Source organism: Camellia sinensis, chromosome 7 (genome assembly GCF_055761805.1).
Source record: "Camellia sinensis isolate YWXY chromosome 7, ASM5576180v1, whole genome shotgun sequence".
In the NCBI taxonomy this organism is placed as follows: domain Eukaryota; kingdom Viridiplantae; phylum Streptophyta; class Magnoliopsida; order Ericales; family Theaceae; genus Camellia; species Camellia sinensis.
In genome coordinates, this window is record NC_138967.1 from 109,869,822 (window position 1) to 109,886,309 (window position 16,488).

The 16,488-nt window shown below is 42.4% G+C and overlaps 1 protein-coding gene across 1 annotated transcript; it reads right to left on the reverse strand.

Moving 5' to 3' along the window:
• Positions 1-521: 521 nt before the first annotated feature.
• LOC145796027 (uncharacterized) lies at positions 522-3,898 on the reverse strand. Its single transcript, XM_082881000.1, has 3 exons — positions 3,366-3,898; positions 1,551-3,278; positions 522-837 (listed from the first exon to the last, which is right to left on the reverse strand). The coding sequence occupies exons 1-3, from the start codon at positions 3,896-3,898 to the stop codon at positions 522-524; spliced, it is 2,577 nt and encodes an 858-aa protein (XP_082737126.1).
• Between the last annotated feature and the right edge of the window lie 12,590 nt (positions 3,899-16,488).

Below are 16,488 nucleotides of genomic sequence, written 5' to 3' on the forward strand. Positions count from 1 at the left end.
CCAACCGGGCCGAGCAACATCAGCTCGGCCCTTACATTGGGCAAAACACCAATGTTTCAGTTAAGTTGGTCATGACGCCAACATTTCAACCGGGCGAGCAAAACCAACTTGGCCCTAATGCGAATTGGTCCATACACCAATTATATCGTTGGACAATGCGCCAACTGTTTGTGCGGTCTGCTTCCATTCTGGCGAGTGGAAATCAGTCCGGTCCCATTCAGGTCGGTCTCCTTGCCCCTGGCGTCCATAATTGCCTTGCGTCCTTGCGAATTCATTGTACAAAGATGTAATACCAAACAACAATAGGGCTATTTTTCATTACAAAAGCATTGCTATCTTTTACATTAAGTGCCAAAAGGCTAAAGGTCTAGAAAAGCTAAACAACACAAGCAAATTACATCTTAAAAGTAAAAGACCTTAAGGTTGGCCGTATTCCATGGTCTGGGGACAGCCTTGCCATCTAAATATTCCAGATGGTATGCCCCTTTACCAGCAAGACCAATCACCTTGTATGGTCCTTCTCAATTTGCACCGAGCTTTCCTTCGCCAGGGACCACTGTGTTGCCAAGCACCTTTCTTAATACCCAATCCCCAATCTTGAATAGCCTAGGGTGCACAGCCTTGTTGTACTTTTTGGAGAGTTCTTGTTGATAAGCTGCTATGTGGATCAATGTTCGCTCCCTCCTTTCTTCAGCAAGGTCCAACTCCAATGCCACCGCTTCATTATTCAGATCTGGCTGGAAACTTTCACAGCGGATGGTTGGCATGCCAATTTCCAATGGAATGACGGCCTCCATGCCATAGGCCAAAGCAAATGGTGTTTCCCCAGTTGATCGCCTTGGCGTAGTGCGGTATGCCCAGAGCACATTAGGGAGTTCTTCAGCCCACTTGCCCTTAGCCTTCTCAAGCCGCTTCTTCAGCCCGTCTAGGATGGTCTTGTTTGAGGCCTCTGCTTTACCATTTGACTGAGGATAGGCCGACGTTGAATTGTAGAACTCGATCTTCAACTCTTCGCAAAATCCGCAAAAGAGTTTACTATCAAATTGAGTGCCATTATCCGAGATGAGGGCCTTGGGTATACCAAACGGGTGATGACGTTTTGCCATTCAAACTTCTTCACGTCCTTTTCCCTTATGGTCGCTAGTGGCTCGGCCTTAACCCACTTGGTGAAATAGTCGGTGGCGGCGATGAAGAACTTGCAATTACCCGGTGCAGCTGGGAGTGGCCCAACAATATCCAACCCCTAAAGCGCGAACGGCCAAGGACTTGTGAGAGGGAGTAAATCTCTAGCCGGCTGGTGGATCTGGTGGGCAAACTTCTGATACTTCTCGCACCTGCGAACATATTTTTGCGCATCTGCCTGCATGCGCGGCCACCAATAACCCTGAGAAACTGCTCGGTAAGCCAAGGATATGCCCCCAGTATGGCTGCCACAGATGCCCTCGTGTATCTCATAGAGGAAAGCCTCCACCTTGGTGGGGTGGACACATTTCAAATACGGCCCGGTGAAAGATTTCTTGTACAAGGCCCCGGATGGGGAGAGCCAAAACCGCTCTGACTTTGCCCGGATCTTGTGTGCCGCCTTCTTTTCTTTTGGTAGAATTCCATCTTTCAGGAAGACGATGATAGGATCCATCCAAGAAGGGCCCAAGTCGGTGCAAAGTACCTCGGCCACTTCCGATTCTTCTATACTTGGCCGCGGTAAAAATTCTATCATCAAGGGGTTGGGAAAAAATGTCTGAGTAGAAGCGAGCCCGGCCAACTCATCAACCGTGTTGTTTCTTTCGCGGTTGATCTGCTCTATCCTTATGGCATCGAACTTCTTGATCTCTGCACGCGCCAGCGCCTGATACTTGGCCATTCTTTCATCTCTGGCCTCGTACTCCCCTGAGACTTGATTGACCACTAGCTTGGAATCGCTGAACACCATCAGGGCCGACGTTTTCATTCTTAGTGCGCTTCTTAGCCCGGCAAGGAGGGATTCATATTCCGCCTCGTTGTTGGACGCCGGGAAACCGAGCGTAATTGCTTGTTCAATGATCATTCCGTCCGGTGAAATCAGCACGATACCCAGCTCGGCCCCATGTCTGTTGGATGCCCCATCGACGAAGAGTTTCCACATCTCGCCGACAAACAGCTTCCAGCAATCAAAAGGGTTTTGGGAACTCCTCAAATCCAAGTCTCTGGTTGGCTCATTCTGGTCTCTTTCCTCGTCTTGGTTGACTTCCTCCTTCATCGAGTTATTCGCCTTCGCTAGTTCGGTCGCTCTTTGCCCTTCCTCCTCTTGCGCACCAACACTTGTTTTTGTTGCCAGAACCATGGGTTGTGCTAAATCCGCACTAACCAAATCAATTGGGCAGACTGGATGCATCCCAGGGGCAAATTCCGCCACAAAGTCAGCAAGTGTTTGAGCCTTGATTGCGGTGCGCGGTCGGAACTTGATGTCATATTGCCCTAATTCCACGGCCCATTTCAAAATTCTCCCAGTGAAGTCTGCCTTTTCAAAAAGCATTTTGAGCAGGAACTCGGTTAACACAACTATTGTATGGGCATGAAAATAGTGTGCTAGCTTTCTTGACGCCATCATTAGGGCCAACGCCAATTTTTCCAAGGGAAGATATCTCGTTTCGGCTGGGAGCAGAGTCTTGCTTACATAGAAGATCAGTAGGTGCTGGATGCCTTCAGCACGAACCAATACCGCGCTGACTGCGTGTTGAGAGACAGCCAAGTAGAGGTACAACTCTTCGCCCGGCTGAGGTGTGACCAAAATAGGGGCTGAAGAGAGATATGCTTTCAGGTCTGCTAGTGCGCGGTCGCATTCGTCATCCCAGAAGAACTTGGACTTCAAAGTTTTAAAGAAGGGCCTGCAACGATCAGAAGACCAGCTGATAAATCTGTTCAACGCGACTGCCATCCCGACAAGATGTTGCACGTCCTTCGTGGAGTTAGGACGCTCCAGGTCTTGTATAGCCTTGATCTGTGATGGGTTAGCTTCAATCCCTCGATTTGTGACCAGAAAACCCAAAAACTTCCCGGTGCCGACTCCGAAGGCGCATTTGGAAGCATTCAAACGAAGCTTGTGGTGTTTAAGTATAGCAAACATCTCTGCTAGGTCGGAGAGGTGCTGAGCTTTCTCCTTACTTTTCACCACCATATCGTCGATGTAGGCCTCCATGGTATGGCCCAGCATTGGGGCGAACATCTTTGTCACCATCCGTTGAAAAGTCACCCCGGTGTTCTTTAGTCCGAACGACATGACTTTGTAGCAATATAAGCCTCTGGGGGTTGTGAACAACGTGATCTCTCTGTCCGGTTTATACATGGCTATCTGGTGGTAGCCGCGATATGCATCCAGGAAGCTAAACCTTTGATGGCCAGCGGTTAAGTCCACCAGCTGGTCAATTCGTGGGAGGAAAAAGCTATCCTTGGGGCAAGCTCGGTTGACGGTCTTGTAGTCAGCACAGACTCGCCACTTGCTGTTCTTCTTTGGAACAACCACCGTGTTGGATATCCACCGAGGGTATTGCACCTCCTCTATGGCCCCAACTTCCAACAAATTCTTCACTTTTTCTGCCACCACTTCAACATGGTGCAAGGCTGAGCGATGCGTCCTTTGAATGACTGGCCGTACATTGGGGAAGACATTCAACTGATAACAAATGAAGCTCGGGTCGATGCCAGGCATTTCGTAAGGCGTCCAGGCAAAGGCCTCCAAATTGGAAACCAAGAAGTTGGCATAATCCATCCGCTCCGCGCTAGACAAGGATGATCCCAAGAGGAAGAATTTAGTTGGATCGTTCTCGTCAATGCGCACTTCCACCAAATCTTCGACCGATTTTTCCTCGGCCTTTCTTCCTACGTCTTCAAGGACCTCTTTACCCTCGGGCCCCTCAATCATTTAGACGAACCCTTTGGCCGCTCGGCTGCCATTTACCGCAACGAAGCATTGTTTCGCCATCACCTGGTCTCCCCAAACTTCCTCTATTTGTCCGCTTGGTGTCGGAAAGAGCATGACTTGGTGGAAGGTCGAAGCAACCGCTTGCATGGCGTACAGCCAGCCCTTGCCTAAGATCAAGTTGTAAGTCGATGGAACTTTGAGCACCCAGAACTCTACTTGCTTTACGACCGATCCCGCTTTAACCGGCAAAATAATATTTCCGATTGGCCATTCTGGCTGTGAGTTGAAGCCGACCAAAGGGGACGTTGCGGGGGCCAAGTCCTTGTCTTCCAACTTCATTTGTTTAAACGCGTCATAATACATATTTTCTACCGAACTCCCCTGGTCGATCAAGATTCTCTTGATGTCAAAGTCTTTGACGCGAAGAGTGACTACTAAAGCATCATTGTGCGGGATCTGAACTCTTTCCAAGTCCTTGGTCGAGAATGAAAGGATGTCCCTCTCTTCGGTCTTTCCCTTCTTCACAGTGGGCTGAACAGATCTTGATCATCCCTCTCAGCTCGCAGACCCTGGCCGGTTCAATGATGCCGTGGATGACGTTGATTACACCTTGCGAGGGCGCTTCTAGGGCAACCAGGCCGTTTGGCTCGGCTTGGTCCGCTGGCGTGGCCTTGATGCCCCCATCTATGTATTGGTCAAGATGCCCCGCCGCCACCAACTCCTCTAAGTGTTGTTTGAGCGGCAAGTAGTCCTCTGTTCGGTGCCCCCGTTCTTCATGAAAGGTGCAGCGATATTTTGAATTGAAGCCCCTCTGCGCACTCCCCAACTTGGCCGGCCAACGGACGAAGGGTTCACCTCGAATCTCGCTCAATATGCGATAGATGGGGATTTTAAATACCGTGGTGATTCCAGTCCGTGCCTTTAATTTTCTTTTGGCATCCTCCGCTGCATCACGGGGAGTGTCAGCCCGGTCGTTTCAACGACCCTTGTTTCTGTCATCACGGTTTGAACCATGGCGCTGATCTTTTGACCGGTTGTTTGGGCGGCTATCCTCCTGCCCAACCGAGTGAACTTTTCCCGCCACCCTTCTGTCCGCCGCGACCGGATTAGCCTTCTCGGTCGCGGAGGCGGCATCATCCTCCATACGAATGTGCTCATTGATCCGCTGCATCAATGATTCCATGGTTGTGGGTTGATGCATCGTGAGTGAATCTCGCAGCCTGTGTCCGACTGGGAGACCCCATTTGTATTGAGTGACCGCCAGATTGGTGGGGCAGTCTAGGATCTCATTGTAAGTTTCCCAGTATTTCGCATTGTATGCCTTCAACGAACATCCAGACTCCATCTTGACGCCCAGGAGATGGTCGACCTCCTTCGACGTTCGTCTGTTGGTTTTGAATCTGGTGACGAAGGCTTCCGCTAGTTGCTGCCACCCCTCAATACTCCCCTCCGGGAGCCTTTCGAACCACTTCAAACCCAGCTCTCCCAAGCTTACTGGGAATATGAGGCACATCAAGGCGTCGTTGCACTAGTGTCCAGCCATTACTTGCCGGTAATGGCTCACATGCATGTACGGATCCGTCTTGTCGTCGTACAAAGTGAACTTTGGCTGGGGGAATCCGGGGGGGAGTGGCGTACTCTCAATCTCTGGAGACAGCGGCGTGGCTGTAAGTCGCGCCAGCTCTTTGTCCACCAGCGCAGGGGCCATCACTTTGGGGGCTGGCATCGCCACTTCCTCACTACAACGAACTGGAGCGTTCAACCTCTGCAATGCCGACACTCTCTGAGCCTCCCGACGGCACACCCTCTCCTTCAATACATCCCTCAAGTCCCTGGAACGTGTGGAGAAAGAGGATCCCGACGTCGGCGTTGGGCGTGAGGGGCGGTAAGTGCTGTAGCGAGAGAGGGACCTGCCCTCTCTTTGGTCGGAATCTCCAACTCCATAGTTCCTGGTGATGGAGAGAGAGTGAGTCCTCCCCTAGCGGCAACTGCTACAACGAGGGGACGGGGTGCGCTCACTGAGGTTGCCCTCTCCAGCAACACCCTTCCCTTTAATCTGGCGTTTCAGCAGCTCCATCTCCGCCGCCATCTTGCGAATGAGGGCGTCTTGGTCCTTGAGTTTGTGCTCCAGGCGCTGCGCATGGGACTCCCCCCGGCGTCGGCGGCCCTCAGGACTCTGCGAGAGATCAGTACTCCTCCTGCGTTTGTCTCGCGCACCTCGCGAAGGAGTCTCTAGGCCCACCATGGCTGGAATATTCGGAGGACCTTCTCTCAAGCGGACGTACTCAGGTGTGACGCCATCGACGACGGATAGTGGGGCTTCGCCGTTGTTGGCCATGGAAATCGTCGAAGAAGCTTAAAGAACAAGGGTTGAGTATCAAAGACTTCCCACAGACGACGCCAATTGTACGGGGGCGTAATATCCTCTGCTTTCCGTACTCCTTGTACTCTAAGCTTCTCTTGACGGCATTTACCTAGCAACACAGAAACGGTGAGCTGCCCGGCGGTGGTGTGTTGGATAGACCCTCCGACGATCAAATCAGTCCTCTTGGGGAAGAAGAAGACTGTTAGAGAGAGAGTATTCTCTTTGGGGAAGAAGTTGCATACCTCTAACGTTCACCTTCCTCCACTATTTCTAGGCTGGCCATACAGCCCCAAGATCGTGCGAGCACTACCTCTGTTGTCCTTCCCTGTACAGGTGGCAGTGCTTGCCTCTCACTACCTTACGCGTGTAAAGATTTTGTCCTCCAACCAGCACATGCAGAACTGCCAAACGGTATTGGTGCGTGCGTGGAGCAGATACCTCTCCCTCAGGCCATTGGCTTAGGTGGCACACTTAACCGGAGTACCACGACCGGCCGGTTCCTTATGGAGGCAATTCTCCACAAGCACACAACCGAGCTAATAAACGCCGACCTGTCACTTGGCAAAGGGGCCAAAGTGTCATGCTTATGACCGGGCTATTTATGATCGGTCCTACCTGACTGACCGGCCATGAAGCACGCTGGACTTCCACCGTTTCTCATTCTTGATCACATGAAGCCCGTCCATCTCGGCCGAACGGTTAGGCGCATGCTGGCGCCAATCGCATCTCAAGTCTAGTCCAGGCTCCTCTTAGCTTGGTCATCAGACACCGCTGCGCGCTCGGCCGCGTCATATCTCGGCCAAGCATTGATTTGTGTCTGCTCGGCGCCGTGCGGTTCGTCATGATCGGTGTTATTGTAGCTCGGCCGTACTAACGCGCAAATCTCCCCTCTCAGAAATATATTTATTATATCGTTAAAAAATGTTAATTATTTGATAATTTATTAATAAAATGAATCAATTGTTATGCGATTAAAAACTTAAAAGGCGGGATATAATTTTCAAAAACATATGGTATAATCTGTATTTAACCAATCCTCAAGAGATATATTCGTAATTCATCCAATAAAATAATAATATTTTAATAAATAAATAAATAAACACCAAAAAAAAAAAGAAAATTACCATTATCCCAATAGCCAAGCCATTTATTATTTTTCAGTTTATTTATTTATTTATTTATTATTATTATTATTTCATTTTTTTATTTTTTGAACTAGGCCTTGAACAAAGTTGGTACCAGATCAACACGGGCAAGTGGTGACAGCTGAGGTAGGTAGGAGTGCGGGATTTCTCAACTTTTTTTTTTTTTTTGGAAAAATGCTTAGGAGCACTAATTAGTGCTCCCACTAATTAGGTGGCAGTGGGTCCCGCCATTAATGATGTGATGTTTTGGTCTTGGAATTGTATTTTTTTTTTTTTTTACTTTTTTAATGCATTAGTGCTATTAGTGGTGATGTTTTTAGTGGGATGAATCATTGTTGTTTTTTTTGGGTCAGGATGACATGCAATTCGCCCGAGATTGCCACGTCAAGTGGCCCCTAGTGTTTTTGTTTTTGTTGTATGTGTCGCGAGCTTTTTTCTGGCTAACTTTCTCTCCAGTCCGAGGTTGAACTCCGAGGTTGAACTGGAATGTGTTGTTAGGTCTATCGGTTTGTTAGTGTGAGTTGATTTTTTAATTTTGTGATTTTTTATCTTTTTAATTATTTAAGTTTGGGATTAAAACGTTTCGTTTGGAATAAATTTTTTGATTTTTTTGACTTTTATGAAAGAAATAACTTAATGATTATGGATTGGATGTGATATTTTGTCTTATTAGATTAAAAAACTTATTTTATATTTTTTGACTATTTTAGTCAAAAAAGTCCCAAACCTAACTTCCAAAACGAGCTCTATGAGAGTTTATCACGGATCATGTTTCAATAATCTGAATCGTTTAATATTTAGAACTTGTTGAATACTTTATTCCTGTAAAAAATAACGTTGATTGAATATCGATAGTTATTTGATCAGATCAAATTTCTGTTAACAGTAAATATAATTTTTAAAATAAATTACTGACAAAAGTATAATCCGATCAAGTAACTATCGATATCCGATCAATGTGATTTTTTACAAAAATAAAATATTCAATAAATTCTACACATTGAATGATTTGAATTATCGAAACAAAACCTGTAAAGAATCTCACAAATCTAATAACACTATCCAATCTACAAAATTAACTAAAACAAACCTGACCCTTTTCCCTCCCAAATCCCCCCTTTCCCAAAAAAAATTAACCTCACCTCATAACATCCTTTACCATCACTTTTTGTTAATATTGGTGGTTGGCACACGCAATACACATTATATGTGATTTTTCATTCCCCTTTCCCAAAAAAAAAAAAAAAATTAACCCCGCCTCTTAACATCCTTTACCATCACTTCTTTTTAATATTAGTGGTTGGCACACGCAATGCACATTATATGTGATTTTTCATCAATTATTAGTATTATAATTATATGTGTCTCTTAAATTGGTATGTAATATATATATATATATACAAGGTATGGGGACTTGTATGGATAAATTGATATGTATCCAAACTATAACTAAGTAAAAAATGAATACATACTCGGCTAAAGCATTTACATGATAAATAAGAAATTTTATAAACATAAATATTAATTTATACCTAGATTATTGATATCACAATCTTATCACAATAAAATAATAAACAGGTCCTTTGAATATATAGTATTACACAAATCTTTTTCTATCAGCTTTCCGCTTCAATTTTTCATAATTTGTACCTTAATACAATTGAAGGTATGAAATTATTTGCATAATTCCACAATTTTGTTTAATAGTTTATCTCATAATACAAATTCATTGGACCTACTATTGCATATTATTTGCATACTATTGGTGCAAAAATGTATTAACATTAATATGTAATATATTTGTATACATTAAGAGTTATTGAGTCTCATTTCCTACACCACGAATATCTTGCATGATGAAAAATATAACATTAGTTATTAGTATATTTTCATTTATATAGAAAATGTAGAATAGTTTTTTCAAGAAAATAGAATAATATTGTAGTTTAATATTTCGATTATATATAAATTTCATAATTATTTTCACAATATTTTATAGATCCATGCTTATAATTATTTGCAGAGTCACTTTCATGAAACTGTCAAGTTACACAATTTATTATGTCATCTATAAGTAATTAGCATATGATAAAAATTGATCAAAACTTTTTATTTGATATATTTATTTTCTACATCATTGAGTTGTTGCGGTAATGTTTGGACATCATTTGATTTTTTTTCTTGTAATTTGACTAAAATGTGTGCATGATGTACATTGTTTTTCTTTGAATTTCATAACAGATAAGACAATTCCTGCTTCAATTCATCTAACTTTGCTAAGAAATTATGTTTCAATAGATCTTTTGTAATTTTTGTTTCACAATCTTCTTTTTTTTTTTTTCTTACTCACAATTATAACTCATTATAATAAAACATATTTTAAGGAGTAAGAGTTTGAGGCAATATCATATTGTTATGAATTTTAAAATCCATTTTCCCTTAATAATGTGATTTTTTATGTGAGGGGGAAAAAAGTACAATTATTGTCTTAGTAGAGGTGTTTTGCAAAGTCTTGATTTGTTATTAAAAGTGTTTATTGTGGACACTTGTTTATATAACATGTATGTATATATGTATTGAACATAAATTGATAGGAGAATAATACATAATTTATCAATTTTTTCCTAGCAAATATAACTATATTACTAAATGATACATGTTACAAATTAAAGTATCTAATGATAATATAGCATTATAAATTGACAACGTATAATATAGGTAACAATGAGAAGTTAATTATTCACAATTAAATAGTTAGTTATAATGTAAATATTTAATGTTACATTTTTGTGTTTATGCACAACTTTTTAATTAGATTATTAAATTCACATAAAAATTGAAAAAAAAGAGTTATAAATAATTTATGTAAAATTAGAGATTAGTGAAAAAAGATTTAAAAAAAAAAAAAAAAAGAAGAAGAGAAGCTTATAGTGTTTGGCTTGGTTTGTTTTTTATTGTTTTGAATTTTTTAGTTTTTTTTTTTTTTTGTCTTTGACAATTTTTTTTTTTTAAATAATCACTTTATTTTCTTTTTAGATTCACTTAATTTAATAATTTTTATTTTTTACTTTTAGATTTAGATTCACTTAATCTAAATACACTTAGAAAATAATTTGTTGTGTATTCTTTTTTGGAAAAAAAATTATTAATATTAAATAATAATAACAAAAAATATATAGATAATAAAAAATCAGTACATGTTTGAATTTATAAAAAAATTTACCAATATTTTACTTTTATATTCTATTTAGATTATTAGATATTAGATTTTCATGTAAAAGTATAATTTAAATATAAAATATGAAAAAATCCCGGTATCTTTAATCACCAAAACTGAGAAAGTATGAAAAATCACAAATTCAAAAAGTAAAACCAACGAAAGTGGTTCTTATTTAGAATTTTGACATCATACATTGGTTATTAAAGTATTGGACCATTTTAATATCTTTTATTTATATATATATATATATATATATATTGTTCATGAATCTTCTTTTGTCTTGTTCATGAATCTCATCTTGTTTATGAATGGAGATTCATTGTTTTAGTGACCTTTTGTCTAGTTCATGAATGAAGATTAATTAGGTTCATGGACTTGGTGGTGAGTTAATTTTTTGGAGACTCTCCTTTTTATCTAGGTTCATGGTCATTATTATTTTTTTGGTATTTTTTGTAAAGTCCTAGTAGTCTATAAATAGTTCCTCTTATCTACTCTTTTCTACACCAACACACCAACTATTTTCTATACAAGAGAGATTACTAGCAAAGAAGGGTGTTTTTCTTGGTGGAGCTTTGGGTTCACCATCTTGTGCAAAGTTGGCCTGAACCATACGACAAGTTGTCAGGCTGTTGTATCCTGGAGGGGAGAAGTCATAGTTTTGTGACTGCTGCATCGGTATTTGGGTTCTTCCTATCGCAGTGGGTTTGATCTCCTTAAAGAAAATAAGATATCTGTGCCTTAGCCGGATCTGGTTGTATCTCATTTTTATTGCACTATTTATCAATAAAATGTTATTTTTTCTGATATTTTCACCAACAATAAGTATCATGTAAAATATTATAGTTCATAAAACATAATTTAAACAAAAAGAAAGTGTATAAAGATAACGCATGCGCTTTCCTCTGTCTAGATTCAAATGAATGCATACAACTTTAAGATTTAACCAAAATTATTCACAGTGATTTGATCCATTATGGCTAATTGTAAACATTATATATATCAGCATAGAAGTAGACACAAGAAATAAGAAATAATTATTATTTTTTATTTTCAATTATCATCAATGTAAAAAATATGGACACTTTTTTTTTTTTTTTTTTTGATAAGAAGGAAGACGGTTTGTTTATATTTATATAAGACTCTTGGAAAATAAAAAAAAAATAGTTAATTTATATAGGACTCTTCATGACTTTTAAAAAATATAGTAAATTTGAGAGAGTAAAATTAGAATTTAAAAAGAGATTTTTATTGATAAATCCCATTTAGAAGTGTTTTAACCCAAGAAGTTCATGAAGAAATTTTTTAACCTATTTAGTCTCATGTATGTATAGTTTTATTTCATAAAGTCCTTTTTCTTGATTTACACTATTTTCTTGGACACTTATGCCCTTATATTTAATTTTGATACCCTTATAAATATCTTTTGAACGGTTAGTAATTTTATGATGTGAACATTCATATTTTAAAATTCACATTAGTAGGAATGTAAAATTGGCCCGTGGGCAGCCCGAAACCCGCCCGCGAGCCGGGGCAGGCCCAGCCCGTTGACAATGTGAACATTCACATTGACATGTTAACATTTACATTAATAAGAGTGTAAAATTGGCCCGCGTCCCGTGGCGGCGCGAAACCCGCCCGCGGCCCATGGACGGCCCGGGCGCAGGCCCTGTCCGGCCCGTTGACAATGTAAATATTCACATTGACATGTTAACATTCACATTGATAAAAGTATAAAATTGGCCCGCGGCCCATGGGCCCGGGGTGGGCCCAGCCCGGTCCGTTGACAATGTGAATATTCACATTGACATGTTAACATTCACATTAATAGGAGTGTAAAATTAGCCGGCGCCTCGTGGCTGCCGAAACCCGCCCACGGTCCATGGGCGGCCTGGGGCGGGCCCGGCCGATTGACAATGTGAATATTCACATTGACATGTTAACATTCACATTGATAAAAGTATAAAATTGGCCAGCGGCCCAGGACAGGCCCAACTCGGCCCGTTGACAATGTGAATATTCATATTGACATGTTAACATTCACATTGATAAGAGTGTAAAATTGGCTCGCAGCCCGTGGGCAGCTTGAAGCCCGACCGCAGCCCAAGGCGGGCTTGGCCCGACCCGTGACAATGTGAATATTCACATTGACATGTTAACATTAACATTGATAGGAGTGTAAAATTTGCCCGCTGTCCGAAACTTGCCCGCGGCCCGGGGTAGGCCCGGCCCGTTGACAATGTGAATATTCACATTGACATGTTAAAATGCACATTGATAGGAATGTAGAATTGGCCCGCGGCCCGTGGGCAGCCCGAAGCCCGCCCACGGCCCGGGGCAAGCTCGTTTCGGTTCGGGCCCGAGCATGTCCGAGACCTTAGGTTAGGGCCTAGGTCATCACTTTGAAGCCCGGCCCGGCCCATCGGCCCGCTTAAGGCCCATTCAAGGCTCGGTCTGAGGCCCAGCCCGCCCGAGGCGCAATGTATTTTTTTGTAGAAAATAATAAAATTTTGGTAGAAAAAATTAAAAAGAATTAAAAAAAAATGGCCAGGCTCGTCCAAGTCTGACCTAAGCTCGAGGCTAGGCCTAGGCCCACTGCCCCGACCCAAGGCTCGATCCATCGGCCCGTCCAAAACCCGAATACCCTTGTGCTAGGGCTAGGGCCTGGGCCTAATTTTTTGGCCTGTGGGCCAGCCCGACTCGACCCGCCCCGGGAAAGGCTCGTTTGGGCCCAGGCTCGAGCCTAGTCCGAGACCCTAGGCTAGGACCTAGGCCATCACTTTGAAGCTCAGCCCCGCCTATCAGCCCGATTAAGGCCTATTCAAGGCTCGGTCCGAGGCCCGATTCGCGCCGAGGCATAGTGTCTTTTTTTGTGGAAAATAATAAAATTTTGGTAGAAAAAATTAAAAAGAATTAAAAAAAATGGCCAGGCCCGCCCCGGGCCGCCCACGGGCCGTGGGTGAGTTTCGGGCAGCCACGAGGCACGGGCTAATTTTACACTCTTATCAATGTGAATGTTAACATATCAATGTGAATATTCACATTGTCAACGAGCCGGGCCCGCCCTAAGCTGCTAGCCAATTTTAGACTCTTATCAATGTGAATGTTAACATGTCAATGTGAATATTCACATTGTCAACAGGCTGGGCCGGACCCGCTCCAGGCCGTCCACAGGCCGTGGGCGGGTTTCGGGCAGCCACGAGGCGCGGGCTAATTTTACACTCCTATCAATGTGAATGTTAACATGTCAATGTGAATATTCACATTGTCAACGGGCCGAGCCGGGCCGGGTCGGGCCTGCCTCGGGCCGTGGGCGGGCTTTTGGGCGCCTATGGGCCGCAGGCTAATTTTATACTCTTATGAATATGAATGTTAACATGTCAATGTGAATATTCACATTGTAAGAGGGCCAGACCGGGCCCGCCCCGGGCCGCCCATGGGCCGCGGGTGGGTTTTGTACCGCCACGGGACGCGGGCCAATTTTACACTCTTATTAATGTGAATGTTAACATGTCAATGTTAATATTCACATTGTCAATGGGTCGGGCCCGCCCTGGCCCGACTCGAATTTTTTCGGGTACCCACGAGGATCGACATGGGCTGGGCCCCTACACATTGACGATATGAACATTCACATTGACGGTGTGAACATTCACATTAGGGGTATTTTGGTAATTATGTCACCCATAGGACTTATTGAAACATAAGAAAATAATGTGAACTAAATGGAACATAAGTAGATAAAAAAGGTATTTTGGTCTTCTTATTTCAAATAAGACCTAATGGAATAGTAAAAAAGAATATGAGTTGAATGGAATAAAACTCTTAGAAAATAGATTTATCAAAAAAACTCCCATTTAAAAAAAGTAAAAAACATGCAAACCCTTCATAGTTTCATAATAGTAGTAGATAAATAGGATGGTAGGGTAAGATTATTCGATTTTAGATTCTCAGTAGTGCTTGAGTTGTAGTGTTTCTTTTAGTGTACTAAAACAACGTAGTTTTGAGAATTTGGATCCTCGGCCGCCCTTTTGGGCGGCAGTTCCCAGCAGCCCCCCCAAAACGACGTCGTTTTGGGGGGTTTTCCGTTTTTTTTTTTTTTTTTCGCAGAACCAGAGCAGAGCAGAGCAGAGGGGAGGGGAGGGGAGCTCGCCGGAGGGGAGCTCGCCGGAGGGGAGGGAAGGGGAGGGGAGCTCGCCGGATTTTGGGGTCCGCAGGTCGTCGAGCTCGCCGTCGCAGGTCGTCGAGCACGCCAGCCGTCGATCGTCGCCCGATCTGCCGTCGCCTCCGCGTCCGGCCCGCCTCCGCCTCCTCCTCCTCCTCCTCCCCCTCCCCGGTGATTATGGCCCCCTCCAGTCCGGTGCTCCCTCTTCTTCTCCCTTCCTCTCTCTCTCCTTCCCCTCACCTCCCCCTCTCTCTCTCCCTCCCCTCCCCTCCCTCTGGTTCGGTCTTCCAACGAGGAAGAAGAAAGAAAAAAAAAAAAAATCAAAAAAACCCCCAAAACGACGTCGTTTTGGGGGGCTGCTGGAACGGCCGCCGGGAAGGGCGGCCGAGAATCCGGACTCTAGTTTTGATGCACACTTAAAAATAAATAATAAAAAAAAATTAGTGAGAGAAGGTATAGCAGTACCAGCAGGCTTTTCTTATTCTCTGGCAAGTTCCATTGCTGGTTGCCCCCTACCCATCCTCTTTCTCATCCCCTTTCCCTTTCCCATCCCTTGTACATTGGCTGCCATCAACATCTCCTTCAGTAACATCTCCACCCTCCCCAACAACCTTCCATATCTAGCTCTTCTTCCTACCCAATCCCCCAAATTCAACTCCTCTCCGCATCGCTGCCTCTCCTATTGCGTTCTGGACTTTCTCTGTTACTCTTCCATCCTCCGCCATCCTTACTCACATGCTCACTCTCTTTCTCACAATCACGATGTAAGAGTGTGATCTTTTTCACTCTCTTTCTCAAAATCGATCGGCGTCTTTGCACATCCTTGCAAACAGTGGTGGAGTCAGAAAAAATAAATAAAAAAGGACTCTTATTAATTACAATTTAAAAAATTATTACACAAATATTTTACATAAATTTTTATAATTGATTTAGAGAAAAATTAAAAAGATAATGTAACTTATAACTAACTAGTGTATCATAGATAATACAAAAAAAAAAAAAAAGTCGTGTATATGAGTCTTAAAATAAATTATATAATGATAAAATAATTTTTTCGTACAAAATTTGAGTAAAAATTCAACAAAATGGTGATACTACGTCATTATTGACATGTGATATCATCAACCAATAGTAAAATAACATATGAAGGATAAATCGCACATGTCAAATATAACTAATAATCTACTACGTGCCATATCATAGTAAGATTAATTAGGTTTGTATATCAATAATGATGGATATCACCGTTGGATTGAACTTTTTTCATACATCTTTCATACATAATAATATGTCTTGCCATAATCTTTTTATTTTCAATCAAAACAACTATTATTGTTTTCATAATTTAAAAAATATCATTAACATTTCACTCTAAATATTAGTTTTTGTATAATTTTTTTTTATTTGAAATGTTTTCTGAATCTTGCTTATTCTCATCCTCCAACTTCCTCTCGACTAGACTTTTTGGTTTTTCAACCAACTAATTGAAACATTCAAATATGTATATGAAGTAATAAAGTATTAAAATAAAATAAAAAATCCAAACCCTAGGGGGCACATGACCCCTCTAGTCCCTCTTTAAATCCACCACTGGTTGCAATGGATTAGTGTTGACAATGGAGAGGGCTTGAGGTGGTACCAGAGGTGGGTGGAGAAAGCTGCAAAGGGGTTAGGCTACAAAGGCCGGTGGTTGGTCGT

Coding starts and splice junctions, on each gene's coding strand:
- LOC145796027 (XM_082881000.1), bottom strand. CDS start 3,898: ATGATTGAGGGGCCCGAGGGTAAAGAGGTCCTTGAAGACGTAGGAAGA. Junction 3,279..3,365: donor TTAACCGCTGGCCATCAAAG/GTTTAGCTTCCT, acceptor CACAACCCCCAG/AGGCTTATATTGCTACAAAG. Junction 838..1,550: donor ATCCGGGCAAAGTCAGAGCG/GTTTTGGCTCTC, acceptor CACTACGCCAAG/GCGATCAACTGGGGAAACAC.